Below are 19,988 nucleotides of genomic sequence, written 5' to 3' on the forward strand. Positions count from 1 at the left end.
AATCAAATCAAGGAATTCAAAAAAAAAGTCTGATATTTTTTACACAGTATTTTTAGACATTTGCAACAAAAACTACCATCCAAATTGAAACAACCATGATTGGACACTGCTATGTTGAATCTACCATGCCAATCAAGACACTTCCATATGGTCGTATGTCAAAACCCACCCACATTCATTCTTCCTGGTCTTTGGGATTTATTCTCAAGTAGAGGAACTAACTGCATTGCACAAAATACTCCATAACCTGAAGAAAACATCAAACTCACAAAACTTTTGAGAAATGGAAACCCTACTTAGCAAACATATACACCCTCAAGAAATTTGAAAAATGTGGGTAACACATTTATTTGTTAATGTGGACATCTATGTCAACGTTACCAATTTTCTTCCATATAGGATTAGTTGTAAGTAAACAAAGAGTTATATGTCTCAGATATTGTACATTGCTTGAAAGAGTTCAACATCTCGCCCAAGATAATCATGAAAATTTTCTTCATTCAACGTATAAATATTTATCAGCCCTGAGATAGAACCTATGAAAGTTTATTATCTGCATGTTAACTCATGAGGCTCTTGGAGGCAGCTTGAAAGGTCTTGAAATTCATATTTAGAGAAAAACAACGTTAATATCTCAATAGAACATTAGAATTACAAACTGATTTTTGTTAAATAGATTATAGAAGAATGTCCAACTTCTACTCTCCAAATGATGTTATGACCCTTTCCTTGAGGTTTCTCCAATGCATTCACCTTATTGTGGTTACTCCCAACCATGGATTTTCCTCTTTCTTGAGGCAACTCAAAGGCTTCAATGAAAGAACCACACATTATGTCTACTGGAGGGATAAAGGAATCCGAGGATAATATAGGCACATTGAATTAAACTTCCTCTATAATCCAAGCCTCTTCCATCCGAGTTTCGTTGTGGCTCATTGTTATTTCCTTGAATCTGAAAGAGAGTGACAACAGAGCGGACAAAATGAGTTATCATCATTCCCTCTATAGGTCTATAATCATCAAGAAATGAGTTTATTATTGTCTCCCAATAAACATCATCAACTCCAATAGGTTGAATTTGTGTGAGATAAGAATCTTCCATACGGACAAGAAGTGTAGTTCTCTAGCTAAAATTGCCAAAGAGAACATGTTTGATAATCTCAGCAAGGCCATCAATTCTAGCCTTTAAGTTTGATGGATCTGCACAAAGCTTAATAACAAAGAAGTCTTCCCCATTTATTTGCTTCTCTCCAATGCATCTAGCATCAGAAAACATGGTTGCAGTCATTGTGGATCCAAGCCCTAAACCAAACACAAGATTTCAGGACCTGAACACCGCAGAATTTATTAATTCAAATCAGAACTGAAGAATAAATATTACTTCTAAATTCAGAAAAATGTGGATTTTGTACCTTATCAAGAAATAAGTATGAATGTAGGCTTTGGTAATTGGGTGATGGAACACTGATAAAATTGAACACTAAGAAAACTAAAATTTGGAAATAGGTACTGTGCAATTATATCAAACACATATTCAACATATCCTACACGTCTAGGACATATTAAGCACATGATCCATCAGGTTCTATTTTGTTCAAGTTGCAAAAATAATCATTCCTACCAAAATACCAACAAGAAACATAGGTTTTAGCACCTACCTAAGAGTCGCAAAAAACTAAAGAAATAGATCATAACCTAAAATCAAATATGGCCCGAGTGAAGAAAATGAATCTATTAAAAGGAGGAAAATTGATTTAGAAATTCCATAACCCCCTGAAATGTACTTGAAGTAAAGTAAGATTTAGATGTGTGCCTCTGGCTAGTGCAAATACCAATAAATTGAAAAAAAAAGAAACACACACACACACACACACACACACATATATATATATATAATTCAAATTAAAACAAAGATATGCCTAGTATTTGGACATGAAGAGCCCTACACAAAGGCATAACAGGTCCTTTTGTGGCATGAGCACCAAACCATGACGTGTGTCTCCAAACTAGCTTCCCATTGCTCCCTACATGCACTTTGCTACCTCCAACTACGAGCTCCCCATACCACATATCACACATCATCTACCATAATATAAACCCACCTGTCTCTACTTCTCTAAAGCAATTACGATTCTTTGTTTCTTTTGTAGCTGTTTCATATTCAGATGTCAACATCTTCACCTTTCCCATAGCATATTCATTCTGGATTGAGCTTTGATACTAGACACCTCCATAGCCTGTTATATATTGTTGCAAGATATATTGGGCAGATGAGGTTTCCTACATAAATAATAATGGTTTTCAACAAAAATTTTCAATCAAAATTCAAAGAGAAAGGAGAAACGAAACATCAAACTCATGTCCCTGGAGATTAAATCACATGTTTCCAGATTATATCTCTCAACATTTATCACAATCCATAGAAATAATATGTGAAATCTCAAACTCATAGACATTTAAAAAATCACTTCTTTCCCCAACTATATATGAAACCCTCCTACATAATTTTTTGAAACAATACCAAGGGTAAAGGGTTAGTAATGTTTAGATCCCAACCCTGGGAAGCATATTAGATTTGGAATATCAATCCATTTGCAGGAGCACAACCAGCTAACCCCTTTGGATTTCAACATTACTTGTAGTTGCAGACCTCTCACCATTAGTAGACGGGTGCCTATTATGCATGGAATTAGGGAGAGCCCTATGATTCACCTCAAAATAAAATCAAATCCAGGGGCCTCAACGATAACTCCTTGTTAATGAAAACCTATTTTATTGTCTTATACTTATACTTTAATCTATCTTCATAAATTATTACCATCATTCTCCACTACAAACTTCAACCCATAGCATGTTTGATCAAGACAATAAGTGCCAAACAAATTTTCAAGCTACCAAATGGGCTAATTTACACGATGTCCTATAGTAGAGAGGTAGGTTGAAAATACAATAAACGTGAAAACAACTTGGACAAAGGGAATGAAAAAAAGCATAGGATTCCTTACAATGGGAGTGTCTTTAATACTCAGATGAGAAAGAGGATCACCACTGATAGGCACAGGGGCTAAGGGAGAACCCAAAGCATTGAGAAGCGGGCGGAGATCTCAACAATTGTAGCCAAACAGAGGAGGCGGGACATTATCACTAGATTACGTGGTGGCCGATGAATCTATCTGAAGTGTTGTGAGGAAAATCCTCACCATAAAAATCCATCGACTTAATTAAAAGGAAGAAATAAAATTAATTATTTATATAAGAGAAATAGGTTAAGCTCTTAATTGATTATAAAAATTAGGCTAAGAACTTAATTGATTATAAAAATTATTTATTCATGTAATTGCGTTTATTTTCTTAAGAGCTCATCTGTTTCGGATATAAGGAAAAATATTGATGATCTAAGACCTAGAGGTACCTCACAAGAGTGAAAGCTTCCCCCTTTACTTACCACTGTACAGGTAGTATCATTTCCAAGTAATAACATTGAGGAGTCATTTTGTATTAGCAAATAGAATTTAGTGATTCTTGTCCCCACTACTAGTTTGAAAACTGAGTTATGATAGATGTACTTCACAGTAGTGAAAGATTCCCCCTTCATTTACTACCATAGAAGTGGTATCGTTTTCAAGTAATAATATTGAGGATTCATTTTGTAATAGTGAATATCAATTAGTTATGGTTGTCCCACTACTGATTTGACATAATAATTTTCTTAATAATATTTTTTTATTAAAAACAAATGAATCATCAAATTTTCTTCACAACATTGATTTTTTTTTTTTTTTTTTTTTCATACAAAGAAAAGGAACCCAAAGTGAACCAAAATATATTCCTCCATTTAAAAGAAAAAAAAAGAGGAATACTAAGAAATTTAGAAATCTTTAAGAGATATAATGGCATTTAGTGAGGAACAAGATACATTGATTTTCTTTTAATATTAATATAGGCAATGAAATTGTAAAACACTCAAGATTGTAATAAAAATGGGATATTACTTTTAATGAGGAACAATATTCATTAATTTTCTTCTAATTTATTAAAACCAATGAAATTGTAAAATATTTATGATCTCGTCAAGGGTGTGCTAAAATGAATCTAATATGATCATGAAATTTTCTTATGAAGCCTTAGTCTAATATTTCTTTTATGATTTATCAAGATTCTAAATTGTGGTTGGGTATCTAATAAAGAAAAAACTTACTCTTGTGGGTGAAATTGAATCATTACATTGCAGATCTAAAGTGCAAATTCTACTCCTACAAGCTCAATAAACCAACAACACATTATATTTGAATGAAAGAAACTTGTTGATTAAGCTTTGTTATCAAACTATAGCATTTTTTAAGATTGATCTCTCACATTAGTTCTACACTTATGTGCAAGAGTGGTGTGAAATGGATTACCTTCATATTAATATCCTTATCTATTTTACTGATTTGGTTAGAAGCACATCCTCTTCCTTATTTTATCCAAATTCTCCTCCACGAAGTGCATATACATTTATTAGGATTTAGAAGAGGTGTCAGTATTTTCTTTTTGTATATACTTTTATTTATAATTTATCAGTAATTATATATCCCCAATCCTCTCTTCCAAATGGACCTTGTGCATTCAAATTTGACATGCCCTGCCGAAGAGGGAAACAAAGGTTCAACAATAGAGAATTGAGCTCCATGACAAAGAGACTTTAACCATGAGACTACCCAAATGGGGAAACCATGCTATATAATCCACCAAATTGTAATCCCAAAATAATTTGATAAAGGCCTATAGATATTAACAACATATGTAATGGATAAACAAAAAGGTGGATAATACCAATGTTGATCCATTATGGGGCAACTTTGTTGGGGGCATCCTCCAAGAGAGAGATACGTGTTTCCTTGGAAAAGCCAAGAGATTATTTGGAAGAACCAAGAGAAGAAACCTGTAGAATACCCCCATGTTCTTTTACAAAAAATGTGATCAACATGGTGTTGAAACAATTCTTCTCTCTAGAATATCCATGCATTTCATCAAGCGTTATTGTGCCTCTGCATTGTTGATGGATTGGCTCACCATAGTCTTGGTGTGTAAGTAAAATTGCTAATTTTTTTGGAGCTTGGTATCACAATAACCAAAAGAAATGATTAAACCTAGTTTTTCTATATATAATTCCACCTCACTCTCGAGTTATTCACAATGCATGAGCTAAAAAAGATCTTGGGTATGACACTCTAGTTTTCTAGTTCCCTAATTATGTGGGTTTGTATAAGTTATATAAAACTTCATGATAAATTTGGTTGCATCTGATTCAACCCTGATAGATTGAGTGGGCATTTCCTTATATCTACAACCCTTGTTACCCATCCTCCACAACCTTCAGATAGGTTGCGAAAAGTGTGACACAGGGGATGGCATATTGAATAGGTTGGCAGATCAAGGGATTGAGAGTGATGGTCATAAATGCAAATGGGGTTGACTGGGATGGTGCAGGTGGTTATAACCGACATGAAGAATAGTGGAGGGAGGAGAGGATAATGCTAGTGTAGGAGTGGTAGTGTACATGCCCATGTGCAGTCCCTTAAGAATTGAGGATCGAGACCAAATGAATGAGGCCAAGGGGGTTTATTACCTTGAGCCACAAATACAATGGTGAAGGAATGAAATGACATCTTCATGACATGTCTACTTCGAGAAGAAATCACAATATAGAAAGGAGAATGTGAAGGTACGAAGTGGGACTGGTTTCCATAACATGCAACATTATAAATCTTGTTGAGGGGAATCGCGACATGATGTTCACCACCCACCACCATGAAAACACGTCACCTTTTAATCATGTGAAAGATGAGCGGAAATCCCACATGGGGGGAATAGGTGCAAATTTTATAGGTGTTGTATATTGAAAATAAAAACATACTCCCAGTTTATAAATCACCTTCAATGATTTTCATATTCAAGTACCTTTAGGCCTCCAACAACAAAGCTTTACCAATGGATCCACTCAAGTTGTATGAGGTATCATGTGGTGTATATATTACCTAAGTGATTCTTTATTGTTTATTTTTTCTATATTGTTGAATATCAATAAGATTTTCAAGAGAGTGCTTCGTTTTTTGGGAAGATCATGTATTTTTCTTGCCTCATGGTTACTAGGTTTTGATCTTCACACTATATACATTACCAAGATGTCTATTTGGTTTTCCTTCGAAATTTGGCTCTACATTTTGACATTTATATAAGATTTGGAAGATATCAACAATACTTTGCATGTATACATAAGCATTGATTTTTGGTGGATAAGGTTGGATATATGTACATAAGTCTAGATATCTATTGCAATTGATATCAACAAAGGTTTGCTAGCTAAAATAATAGTAGATAGACAAATTTATATGGACTTGGGATCTTCATTATGAGAATATAAATTTTTTATATTCAATATGGCAATGAATAAGACATCCATAGGATTCTTATCCCCAATAATAAGCTCACTCCATAGCAACAAAAAATATAAACATGAATCAAATTATTAGTTATCATGTAAACAACTCTTTTCAAATAAAGTAGACTATTAACCCGAAAAAAATAGCCAGCATTAAGATAAAAAAAGTATAATGATGCCTATCCAAAAATGTGTATTCATAAATCAAATATTTCCTTGAAATATAGATATGAAATAAACTACTAGCCCTTGTTCCCGAAAGAAGTAGTAAATAAAGCACCACTAAGAAAAATGAGAAAATTTATGAATTTTGAAACTCTAATTTTGATAGTAAACTTGTACTTTATTTGTATTCTAGAAATCAGAATATAGTTAATCATGGAGATATTTTTTATTTTCAGAATATAGTTAATCATGGAGATATTTTTTATTTTTTTAGATGTTATAGGTTTAAACCTAAGGGAAAAATATATCATTGAATAATATTTCTTGGGAAGATAAAATAAATTCTTATTGAATATGTTTCATTAAATTAATAAGTAGAGTGGGCAAATTAAAAGGGAAATTTCCATTCAATCTCTAATCACAAATGATGATTTTTCCATTGGAACAAAAGATGAAGGTTGACCCACTTAAGTTTGGGTAATAAAAGTGTGTTATTTATTTTGTTTTTTTTTGCCTACTTGTTTTCACTGAGGACATGGTGACGCAACACAATAATCAACTAGATACAAAGTTGTATAAATTGAATAAACACAATTAGAAATAATCAAACGAATTGTATAAATTGAATAAACACCATTAAAAATAATAAAACGAATTGGTGACAACAGCTGGGAGTTTAGGTGAGTGACTAGTTGAGTGGTATAGACCAAAGAATCCTAGCTAAAAATGAAACAAATATCACACCGGTCACGAATAGGGGAATTGGAGGTACACCAATATCTTCATATCTTTCTACCTTTCAGTGTAAATGCTTCATATTGCTTGATGGTTGAATGAAGTTTGGTTAGGTAATAGTTGAATGGCAGTTAAATAATAAAGAAATATATATTTATTATATTAAATGTGAATATTATTATTTCTAATTTGGAAAATAGGATTTTAATATTGTTTGATGGTTGAATAACTTTTGGTTAGCTAATAGACGAATAGTAGTTGAATAATAAAAACATCTTTTCCATTATATTACATGTTAATATTATTATTTTTAATTTGGAAAATAATATTTTAATAGTGATAATATTGGTTTTTAGTTAAATTTTGAATAATTTTAAAATTAAGAAAGTATAAATTCCTATTTTAAATATATTATTTTTTAGTTTTAATAATATATATTTAACTTTCAATTATTTATATATATATATATATATATATATATATTAGTTATCAAAATATTATTTTTATATGTAAATATATCCATTACATCTATCACCCTGACATTAAAATTAATTTTTTAATTTTTTAATTTTTTTAATTTGTAATAGTTATATTCATAACGATTTCTACTATATACAATGTATAAGAATAGTAACATTTTATAGGGTTGATTAGACTATAATAAATTAATAATTATTTATTTATATTTATTGTGGATAATGATTTCTTGTTTTTAATATAAAGATAAAATAAAGGCCATGAAGAGTTTTTAATAATTATTTAATAATTATTATTATTAATATTAATATTTCATTTATTTTTATAAAGTTTTCTAATCAAATATTCTTCATTTCAATTGGTAAAACAATCATTATTGTGTAGTAAATACATTTAGGTATTTCTATTTTCTCTTAACTATTCAACTATCTTGAAGTGTTTTTCATTATTTACATACAAATTTAAAATTTTGTAAAACTTTTAAATAATTTTTTAGCTATATTTATATTTCTATTGAAAATTTTAAAGTAAAAGCTTTTCAGTAAAAAGATATCTAATACTTCATATATTACACCCTCCAGCCTATCTTTTCTCACCGCATTCCAAAATAAGTTTTTCCAATTCCATACACATTTATACAAATTTATGTAAAAGATAGTGAGAAATTTTCAACCATTCCTCACACTTCTGAACATTGAAAAACCTAAAGCTCATTTACAAATCTAAGTTTTTACCACGGTTTTAAAGAGCCCGGAACTTGAATTTATATTTCGATTCAAAATTCTTAGATAATTAATTTTTTTTTAATAAATCACTTAACCTTATGAATTGCAATCTTAATTCTCATATAATTTTTTTTATATAAATCACTTAATTTTATGAATGGTAAACTTTACTTCAAATATGAAAATATTATCTGATCTATTTTTTAAACCGATTCATATTTTAAAAAAAAATCTCACATGCTAGAGAGTAAATTGGTATATAAGATTTTTTTGTTTATGGGACAAAAGATCCATCTCAAGACTACGATTTGCTGACTAAATCTACAAAAACATACATACTCTAAATACTCTACCCCTCTGATTTTGAACCTATAACTTCATAAGAAAAAATACATACTCTTAATTGTTAAATCCACTTAAATTATATTAACCTTATTCTCATAAAAAAAATTAACATTACTTTAATTACCATAAAAATTTCCACAACAACATCGTAAATATCCATAACAATTAAATTACTCATCTATTTTTTCACATTTTCATACCAAACTTCACATGATATGAATTAATATTGATATATTTTATCTTATAGATTCCATATTCATCCCGATAACATTATATAATTGTTTCCCTATGTTTTTTTAATTCTTTTATGTTCATAAGAAATTTATATCGTATATACCAAACACTTCACCAGTTCATTAATTTATTAGGAGATGGTAATATATATTTTCCACTGGATATCTATCCATAATATAAACATCACTCGATTTGATATCTACATATAATAATTGTCCGTGTGCTAAGATGCGTTTGTTAGCGGGTAAGCCGCGAATCTCGTTCCAGATCAACACTTTGAAGACAATTACAAGGCATATTGGGGTCACTGTATTTAATATCTACCTACAGCAATTGTCCATGTGCTAAGATGGTGTTGTTAGCGGGTGACGTGCGAATCTGGTTCCACATTAAACATTTGAATAAGAAATTCCCAACATTTTAAAATGGATCGATATACGTTATTAGAGACTATAAAAGAGGAGGTGGTGGAAGAGTGTAATGTCTCCGCACGTAATTTTTTTTTTTTACATATATACATAATTAAATCAGCAGATTAACATTAAATGAATCCTCATGCTATGGATCCCCTAGGGATTTGTTAAACTCATACCACCGCCTACATTAATCTGGTACTGTTTTACATTTGGCATTTCATAAACTTGATGCAGGAACACTCCACGCAGCGCTTGCTGATGAGCTGATCCCGAGCTTTCCATATGCCAACCTGTGACGTGTCTTAATCCACTTTTAAGAGAACTAATTGCTGCCTAGCCTCGTGCTGTACGAGGCCTGCAGGCATGTCCTACCTTCTGCTTTCCATGGTAATTCTCGCTGAATCGACGAAGGGGAGATGCCTCAGTCAATCCGACGGTGGATGGGTGAAGTGTTATCGCGGCCTACCAACCTATATTGTTGCTGGCCTTGAAAATTAGCTCATTTGGGTTAGTTCGTTTTCCCACTCTAAGGGTTTGTTCCGTCTCTCTGTCCGCACTCGGACCCGGAAGCCGACTTGCAGACTCTGTCCAGCTACTCGCGATTTGGTATTTGACTTCTCAGGTAAGAGTGAATAGGGTTAAGGTTATACTGCTTCCGTTGTTTATACATCTTTTATCTCTGTTCTACGTTAAAAAGCTTTTGTTGACATACAGTTATGCAACTACAGGCTTTTGGCTATGAGGCGGCCAGCAAAACTTGAGTCAGTGCTGCGCACATTCTAGCCGGGGTTCCTAGCAGGTAAGTTTATGATAAACTGAGTATATTTTCCTTAAGTAGATACCACTGAAGACAGCATATTTGGCACTTATCTGAGTTTATGATTTTCTTGGTTTAGGCGGCGCGCCAACCCTAGCTCGGTCGCTAGCCTTGACTAGGGGTAAACCCCATCTCTGCCATACTCGATTCCCACATACGGGAGTCTCTCTGGCTAAAGCTTTTCTAGCTATTGCAACAGTCCTTGTGCTTCGAGAGTTCAGGGTTTTCATTTCTTTATAAAGATTAATAGGCATGGGTTAGGAGCAACTCCGCATTGTAATTTTTTTTTGTGCAAGTTAATGCCTAGATTTCTGGGTTGACTACAGTTCTCTGCTCGCCCTTATGTCTGGTGAATACTATTATTTTTATGCACATAAGCGTTTGTTTCTCGTTCTCGGAACTGTAATTATATGGTGTATATTTTGTTCTAAATACTACCAATTGAAGGATAGTTATTTTGTTCTACAGTATTACAGTTTCATAAGATTGTCATATTTTCTTTTGATAGCAATATAGAATTAATTTTAATCCTGGCAAGGAAATTCCCGCTCCGCGGCTTCCCGTCAGAAATTTTCTTTCAGTCTTTTAAATTCATGAATTGCGGTTTTCCGCCCAAATGATTTTCAGGTTTTTGCTTTCTATTTAGGAAATGGTTATTTGCATGGCTTATATGGATAATATACCCTCCGCGGCGAGATGCATGTGACTTGTCTTCCTTTCCTCTGTTTAAGAAGATTCGACCTACTCCCTTACGTGCTTGTAGCCTTTCCATCTCATGATCTGAAGTCCTTGCGTAATGCGGCGGAGATAGGGCAGTGGTTTGTAAAATCATTCGAGCTTACGGCCCTTCTCGCCCCTTGCCGAGCTCCTTGGGGGTGGCTTCGCGGCCTAGGCAAGTGTAATTCCTACTCTAAAACAACTAAGACCTTCACAGAGATAATACCCTCAGTCAAGATTTTGATATTGCTTGGGGAAAAACCTGAGCAGCACACACTCCGTCTCGGATCTTCCTGAGCATACTGTTGTATATATATATATATATATATATATTTTGCTGCTTGCATGAGGGAAATTCCTCCTTGCTAGGTACCCTAGATCTAATTTACTGGTTATGTTTACATGTTAAATATTCTTATAGCAGAACATTTATGTAGATGGATATACTAGTTATAATACAGATGCAATTTCTTATTTAATTCCGAGAAAAGTTATTTGTATAGTTATGGTTAGTCTTATAGGATATGTCTGACCTTTATACGGTCTTCCCTCCCATACCAGCTAACGACAATATTCTTTTAACAAAATTATGAACTTCTCATCTGTGCACCCTTACACTTTCAACTAAATTACTACAGCATACAGGTACTTTAAACATTCCTTACTCTTTAAATTAGGACAAAACTGCGTACCTGTGTTGTCTGCCATAGATTCCCTTCCGTTTTCTGCTTCTTGATACAGTCAACCTGCTTCTCCGCAGCTAGTCCACCACCCGACCATGAGACTGTCTTTCAAGACCAGTCTCCCCCCTAGCTTGCTCTAAGACAACAGTCTTAGCTAGTTGCAGCACTCTGCGCTCTTACCATCTGATCCTCACCAGACGTGGTAAGCTATCCATTACCTCACTGTCTGTCCTCTACAGCACAGTCCTTCCCTTTTTCCCCATCTTCCCCTTTTCCTAGAACCTATTCCACAGTTAGGGAGGGGAAAAAGTGGTTAGGGTTTTGCAACCGTTTCTTTATTATTTTTCTTTTGATATATATTAACTCTTTTAAGTTACATATCATCCCTGTTACTGGAAAATTATTCCACAATTCCGAAAAAAATAGATATTAATTAATTCATGCAATAGATCACAATCACCATCCTTTCATTTATGTTTTTTTTTTAAACTGGGGTAAAAATAAAAAAAATATTTAGAATAGTCTGGGGATATGACATCTCCCCCTCCTGAAACTAGACATCGTCCCGATGTCCTTCGGTTTTAAACAACCCTGGCTAAGTCTGTTTCATAAGTTCTTCATCTTCCCAAGTGGCCTCATCAGGCCCGAAGTGCTGCCACTGCATTTTAATTTGGGTAATATCCCGCTTTCGTAGCGTGACTTCTCTCCGGTGGAGAATGCTCAGTGGTTTGACCTGGATTTCTCCTTCCATTTCTACCTGCAACATGCAACATCCCGAGTCAGTTTTCCTTTTAAGAGGAAGCATTTAAATTGATCTTTGGAGAAAATTCTCACCTGAATTTCCTGCCAATTAATTACATGTTTAGGATCATAAACATATTTCTTTAATACGGAGACATGAAAAACATTGTGAACGCATACGTGACTAGGTAGAGTGAGTTGGTATGCCATTGGTCCAATTCTTGCTAATATTTGGAATGGTCCACAGTATTGAGGTGCCAACTTAGAGCTCCCTCTCCACTGTAGTGTGCTCTTCTTGGCTCGAATCCTCACATAGACATGATCGCCGACCTGGTATTCCTTAAACCTCCTTTTTCGGTCAGTGAAGTTCTTTTGTCTGTCCTAAGCTACTTTCAGATTAGAGCGCACCTTTTTCACCAGTTCCTCCATTTCCTTAAGCATGTCAGGGCCTAATCTCAGTCTGTCTTTCGGTCCACTCCAGCTTGAGGGGGTGCAGCACTTCCACCCATACAATACTTCAAAAGGACTCATCCGCAGTGATGTGTGGTAGCCATTATTATATGCGAACTCAACCAAATGAAGATAGTCTTCCCACTTGTTTGGTTGCTGCATCACAAAAGCCCTCAACATATCTTCCACCACTTGATTCACCCGTTCAGTTTGCCCGTCGGTTTGAGGGTGATAGGCCATGCTAAAGTTCAGCTCAGTTCCCAACTCTTCAAACAATGTCCTCCAAAGGACCGATGTAAATTTTACGTCCAGTCTGAAATTATTATCTTAGGTAGCCCATGCAGCTTAAATATATTTTGCATGAACACATGAGTGATCTACACAGCTCTGTATGTAGATTGCACAGGTATAAAGTGTGATGCTTTGCTTAGTTTATCCACCATGACCATGATGGAGTCATTGTTCTTCTTTGATTTAGGTAACCCTGTTATGAAATCCATAGTGATGGTTTCCCACTTCCATTCCGGAATGGGTATTGGTTGTAATAGACCTGTAGGATGTTGGTGTTCTGCTTTAATTTGTTGACATTCTAGACATCGAGCCAAGTATCCAGCCACCTCTTTCTTCATTCCCAGCCAATAATATCCTTTTCGAAGTGCAGTGATCATCTTTTGATATCCTGGGTGTCCGGCATAATGACTCCTATGGTACTCATCTAATATTAGGTTTTTGATGTTGCTTTGATTGGGTATGTACAGCCTACCCTTATAGTACAACTTCCCAGTAGCATCTAAAGCATAATCTGGCTGTTTTTCCTTGTTGTTCGACAGCTGTACTTGCTGTTTTATTAGCTGATAAACAACATCTTGTTCGGCTGCCTTCTGGATCATCTCCCCAAAGGGGCTTTTCCCTTCACTGCAAGAAACCTCATATAAGCATTGCAACTTCTGACTCAATGCGTCAGCCACCTAATTCTCCTTCCCTTTTAAATGCTTGATCTCAAAATCAAAACTGCTCAGAAAATCCACCCACCGAGCTTGTCTCGCATTTAGAGTGGGCTGATTGAAATAATTGGTCAGACTATGATGGTCTGTCAATAACAGAAATTTCTTCCCCATAAGGTAATGTTGCCACATTTTCAGGGTGTGAATCACAGCAGCCAGCTCTAGATCATAAGCAGAATATTTCTGCTCATGCTCTTTTAGCTTTCTTGATTCATATGCTATCACCTTTCCTTCCTGCATTAACAAACCTCCTACCCCTTCCTTGCTTGCATCAATACACACCACATACTCTTTACTGGGGTCGATTATGCTTAGAATAGGTGCTGTGGTGAGTAGGTATTTCAGTTGCTCGAAACTTCTTTGACTTTCAGGAGTCCACCTGAAGGTTTTCCCTTTTTTCTGCAAGGATGTGATTAGATAAGCTACTCTTGAAAATCCCTCTACAAACCGTCGATAATAACTTGCTAGCCCCATGAAAGATCGGATATCCGCCACATATTTGGGTACTGGCCACTCCATAATGGTCCTAATCTTTTTAGGATCCACGACAATCCCATCTTTAGTGATGATGTGGCCTAGATATTGTATCTGCTCCTTAAAGAATTCACATTTACTAAACTTGGCATATAATTGTTGTTCTTGGAGGGTTTGCAACACTAACCTGAGGCGCTCCTGATGCTCCTCTTTAGTCCGGGAGTAAATCTATATATCTTCAATAAAGATCAGCACAAACTTATCTAAATGCCAATGAAACACGCTATTCATCAAACACATAAAGGTGGCGGGAGCGTTGCTCAACCCGAAGGGTAACACCACAAACTCATAGTGACCATACTGCGTTCTAAACGCTGTCTTAGCTATGTCTTCTTGTTTAATTCGGATTTGGTGATACCCGGGTCGCAAATCAATCTTTGAGAAAATTGTTCCTCCCTTCACTTGGTCAAACAGCGCATCGATTCGGGGCAGAGGGTACTTGTTCTTGATTGTCAATTTGTTTAACTGCCGATAATCCATACACATGCGGAGAGTCTCATCCTTTTTCTTCACAAACAATACCAAGGCTCCCCAAGGGGACACACTGGGGCGAATGTACATTTTGTCCAGCAGCTCTTGTAATTGCATCTTCAGCTCTGTTAATTCTGGTGCACTCATTCTGTAGGGAGCCCGAGAAACTGGGGCTGCCTCCGGCACCAGTTCTATTGCAAAATCTATGTCCTTTTTCGGTGGCAATCCTGGTATTTCTTATGTAAATACATTGACAAATTCCTGTATCACAGGAATATTCTCCAATGTAGCTGTTTTGTCTTTCGAGTTAGCATACCCCACTTGGATGGCATAGATTTGACACCCTTTTCGGATGCATTTTGCTAGCTGCGAGGTAGTTCTGGGCCGAAGCTGCACTGGCCGCTGAATCCCCTGCACCTCTTGTTTTATTCACCGCTCATCCTTATAACTGATAGTCTTGGTCTTACAATTTATTATGGACAAGTGTTTTTCTAGCCAGTCCATATCAATCAGTATATTGTAAGAGCCAAGGGGAAGCACATTTAGATCCGCTGTCACGGACTATCCTGCTATTTTTATTGGGTAGTTTTTGACCTTAGACATTACCCGCCTTTTTGCCCCTGTGGCCAGCTGAACTAGCCAGGGGGTCTTAAACTTAACAGGCTGCAGCTTACAATGTTCCACAATTCTAGGACTAATGTAACTTAACGTTGCACCAGGGTCTATTAAAATAGTTACAACAAGGTCTAAGAGTTTACCTTCAAATTCCACCATGGTCGGCTGGTACTCTGCCTGGCGATCTTCCAAAGCAGCATTAATCTTTGGCAGAGTTCATCCTACATCGCCAACTGTAGAGGCTTCATATACCTGGGAAACCTGTTCAGCTCCTTTTCGCTGGGGGCAGTTTTTCACGTAATGGGGCCCACCACAGCCCCAACATTGCACTGGGGGCCTTGCTGTCCCGTCACTGTCTATTTTCCCGGTTCGTTCATTGGTTCTAGACTCACTGGGGGGCTGCAGTCGGAGCGTATTTTTCTGTGAGTTTCTGCTGATTTTCCCCTTGGCGAATCCTTTGCTCCCTCCACCGCGATTACTTTTAGTGCTCCCAGCAAATTTGCTGCCTTTCTTATCGACCCATTTCTTACCCTAGGCATCTCCTTTCTACTTGCTTTGCTGATAGCAAATTCGGGCCTTGCGAATAGTCTCGTCCATCGTCTTTGGGTTGTCAAATTCAATCCTTTCCCTCATACTTGATGGTAAGTTGCTAACAAACCTCTGTACTTTAGCTTTTTCTTCCCATATATAGGGCACATAACGAAGTAGGGTGGTAAAGCGAGTAATAAATTCGTCCATAGTCTGCTGCCCCAACCGCAGGTCCTGGAATTCTCTTGCTTTCTCATTGTAGAAACGCTCGGTTAGGTACCTTTCCTTAAAATATCTTTGAAAATTCTCCTAGGTGATATTCTGTTCGCTTACACCCTTTACCATTTTAACCTCCTCCTACCACAGGGTGGCCTTTCTATGTAATTAGAAAATGGCCAACCGCGCCTTGAGGTTGTGGTCGTATTCATACAGCTGGAAATATTTGTTCATATTGCTCAACCAGGCCTCTGCTACTTCTTCCTGTTCTCCATCAAAGTGCGGCGGCTTGATTTTACGGAATTCTCCTTGCAGCTCTATCCGCTGCCTTTTGGATGTCTGCTATTCAGAGGCATTATCTGAGCATTCCTCCTCCCTTCCTTTTGATTCTTCAGGCTCTGTGTGGGGAATCCGTTCTCCTGATATTCTTTGTTGTTCAGTGCTGGGATTCGGTGGCTGCTGATTCTACCTGTCAGATAGGCTTTTTATGATCCTCTCCTGCTCCATAGTTAACCGTGCATTATCTTCTCGTAACCGGGCCATCTCATTTTTTAGTTCTTGTACTGTTTTCAAAATCGCCATATTGGTATTGCGTGCTTCCTCACCCAGCTAAACCCATAACTCAGGATTGTTTCCAGAACCCGCTGCAGGCCCCTGATCCCCCCCCCCCAAAACCTGTGGGAGGCGTTGTCTGTTCTTCTCATGTTGTCTGCTATTCCTGTGCTTACCACAAAACAAGTAACATCGGAAGGGTCATCACATTAGCTGTTTTCTTATACATTCATTAGAAACGAGATAAGTTGTAAATACAGTGGGTTAATAGTTTTTTTTTTTGCTTTGTTGCCTGGTTTCCTAGTACCCAGAGGCCACAGTTTTGTTCCTAAGCTCTGATACCACTTGTAATGTTTCCACACATAATTTTTTTTTTTACATGAATCCTCATGCTATGGATCCCATAGGGATTTGTTAAACTCATACCACCACCTACATTAATCTGGTACTGTTTTACATTTGGCGTGTCATAATCTTGATGCATGAACACTCCACGTAGTGCTTGCTGATGAGCTGATCCCGGACTTTCCATATGCCAACCTGTGATGTGTCTTAATCCGTTTTTAAGAGAACTAATTGTTGCCTGGCCTCATGCTGTACAAGGCCTATAGGCATGTCCTACCTTCTAATTTGCATGGTAATTCTCGCTGAATTGACGAAGGGGAGATGCCTCAGTCAATCCGACGGTGGATGGGTGAAGTGTTATCGCGGCCTACCAACCTATACTGTTGCTGACCTCGAAAACTGGCTCATTTGGGTTAGTTCGTTTTCCCACTCTGAGGGTTTGTTCCGTCTCTCTGTCCGCACTCGGACCCAGAAGCCGATTTGCAGACTCTGTCCAACTACCCGCGATTCAGTATTTGACTTCTCAGGTAAGAGCGAACAGGGTTAAGGTTATACTGCTTCCATTGTTTATACATATTTTATCTCTGTTCTGTGTTAAAAAGCTTCTGTTGACATACGGTTATGCAACTACAGGCTTTTGGCTATGAGGCGGCCAGAAAAACTTGAGTCAGTGCTGCGCACATTCCAGCCGGGGTTCCTAGCAGGTAAGCTTATGATAAACTGAGTATATTTTCCTTAAGTAGATACCACTAAAGACGAAATATCTGGCACTTATCCGAGTTTATGATTTTCTTGGTTCAGGCGGGGTGCCAACCCTAGCTCGGTGGCTAGCCTTGACTAGGGGTAAACCCCATCTCTGCAATACTCGATTCCCAAGTACGAGAGTCTCTCCGGCTAAAGCTTTTCTGACTATTGTAGGAGTCCTTGTGCTTCGAGAGTTCAGGGTTTTCATTTCTTTATAAATACTAATAGGCATGGGTTAGGAGAAACTCCGCATTGTAATTTTTTTTTGTGCAAGTTAATGCCTGGATTTCTGGGCCGACTACAGTTCTCTGCTCACCCTTATGTATGGTGAATACTATTATTTTTATGCACATAAGCGTTTGTATCTCGTTCTCGGAACTGTAATTATATGGTGTATATTTTGTTCTACATACTGCCAATTGAAGGATAGTTATTTTGTTCTACAGGATTACAATTTCATAAGATTTTCATATTTTATTTTGATAACAATATAGAATTAATGTTAATCCTGGCAGGGAAATTCCCGCTCCGCGGCTTCCCATCAGAAATTTTCTTTCAATCTTTTAAATTCATGAACTGCGGTTTTCCGCCCAAATGATTTTCAGGTTTTTGCTTTCTATTTAGGAAATGGTTATTTGCATGGCTTATATGGATAATATACCCTCTGTGGCGAGATGCATGTGACTTGTCTTCCTTTCCTCTATTTAAGAAGATTTGACCTGCTCACTTACGTGCCTGTAGCCTTTCCATCTCATGATCCGAAGTCCCGGCGTAATGCGGCGGAGATAGGGAAGTGGTTTGTAGACTCATTCAAGCTTACGGCCCTTCCTGCCCCTTGCCGAGCTCCCTCGGGGCGGCCTCGTAGCCTAGGCAAGTGTAATTCCTACTCTAAAACAACTAAGACTTTCACAGAGATAATACCCTCAGTCAAGATCTTGATATTGCTTGGGGAAAAACCTCAGCAGTACACACTCTGTCCCGAATCTTCCTGAGCATACTGTTATTATTTTTTTTTTTTGTTGCTCGCCTGAGGGAAATTCCTCCTTGCCAGGTACCCTAGATCTGATTTACTGGTTATGTTTACAAGTTAAATATTCTTACAGCAAAACAGTTATGTAGATGGATATACTAGTTATAATACAAATGAATTTTCTTATTTAATTATGAGAAAAGTCTATTTGTACGGTTATGGTTAGTCTTATAGGATATGTCTGACATTTATACAGTCTTCCCTCCCATACCAGCTAACGACAATATTCTTTTCACAAAATTATGAACTTCTCATCTGTGCACCCTTACACTTTCAACTAAATTACTACAGCATACAGGTACTTTAAACATTCCTTACTCTTTGAATTAGGACAGAACCGCGTACCTGTGTTGTCTGCCGTAGATGCCCTTTCGTTTCCTGCTTCTTGATATAGTCAACTTGCTTCTCTATAGCTAGTCCACCACCCGACCGTGAGACTGTGTTTCAAGACCAATCTCCCCCCTAGCTTGCTCTAAGACAATAGTCTTAGCTAGTTGCAGCGCTTTGCACTCTTACCATCTGATCATCACCAGACGTGGTAAGCTATCCATTACCTCACTGTCTGTCCTCTACAGCACAGTCCTTCCCTTTTTCCCCCTCTTCCCATTTTCCTGGAACCTATTCCACAGTTAAGGAGGGGAAAAAGTGGTTAGGGTTTTGCAACCATTTCTTTATTATTTTTCTTTTGATATATATTAACTCTTTTAAGTTACATATCATCCCTGTTACTAGAAAATTATTCCACAATTCCAAAAAAAATAGATATTAATTAATTCATGCAACAGATCACAATCACCATCCTTTTATTTATGTTTTTTTTTTAGCTAGAGTAATAATAAAAAAAATTTACAATAGTATGGGGATATGAAAAGAAGAGGTATTGGCAATGCTGTGTTAATTAGATTTAATTTTTATAAATAATATATTTATTTTTTATTTGAAATTAATTTTTTTGATTTGCAATTTTTTTTTGAAAAAAATTACATCATTAAAATTTTATCAACGAAGTGTGATTCATTA

The 19,988-nt window shown here is 36.4% G+C and overlaps 1 protein-coding gene and 1 pseudogene across 1 annotated transcript; both read right to left on the reverse strand.

Annotated features, from left to right (window-relative positions):
- Window positions 1-651: 651 nt before the first annotated feature.
- LOC149204029 (uncharacterized) lies at window positions 652-3,213 on the reverse strand (annotated as a pseudogene).
- A 9,120-nt stretch (window positions 3,214-12,333) lies between these two features.
- On the reverse strand, window positions 12,334-14,452 carry LOC149204030 (uncharacterized). Its single transcript, XM_089397013.1, has 5 exons — window positions 14,182-14,452; window positions 13,962-14,094; window positions 13,686-13,844; window positions 12,888-13,209; window positions 12,334-12,495 (listed from the first exon to the last, which is right to left on the reverse strand). The coding sequence occupies exons 1-5, from the start codon at window positions 14,450-14,452 to the stop codon at window positions 12,334-12,336; spliced, it is 1,047 nt and encodes a 348-aa protein (XP_089253139.1).
- Window positions 14,453-19,988: the final 5,536 nt, after the last annotated feature.

Source organism: Pinus tabuliformis, chromosome 1_2, assembly GCF_031772625.1.
Source record: "Pinus tabuliformis cultivar Carrire ecotype Pingquan chromosome 1_2, CPIR1, whole genome shotgun sequence".
NCBI classification, from domain to species: domain Eukaryota; kingdom Viridiplantae; phylum Streptophyta; class Pinopsida; order Pinales; family Pinaceae; genus Pinus; species Pinus tabuliformis.

What these genes read in the sequence shown, in the direction of transcription:
- LOC149204030 (XM_089397013.1), bottom strand. Translation starts at nt 14,452, where the DNA reads ATGGAGTGGCCAGTACCCAAATATGTGGCGGATATCCGATCTTTCATG. An exon ending in AAGCAAGGAAGGGGTAGGAG is followed by an intron (nt 14,095 to 14,181) that starts GTTTGTTAATGC and finishes CTTATGATCTAG; the next exon opens with AGCTGGCTGCTGTGATTCAC. An exon ending in TGGAGGAACTGGTGAAAAAG is followed by an intron (nt 12,496 to 12,887) that starts GTGCGCTCTAAT and finishes TGCATGTTGCAG; the next exon opens with GTAGAAATGGAAGGAGAAAT.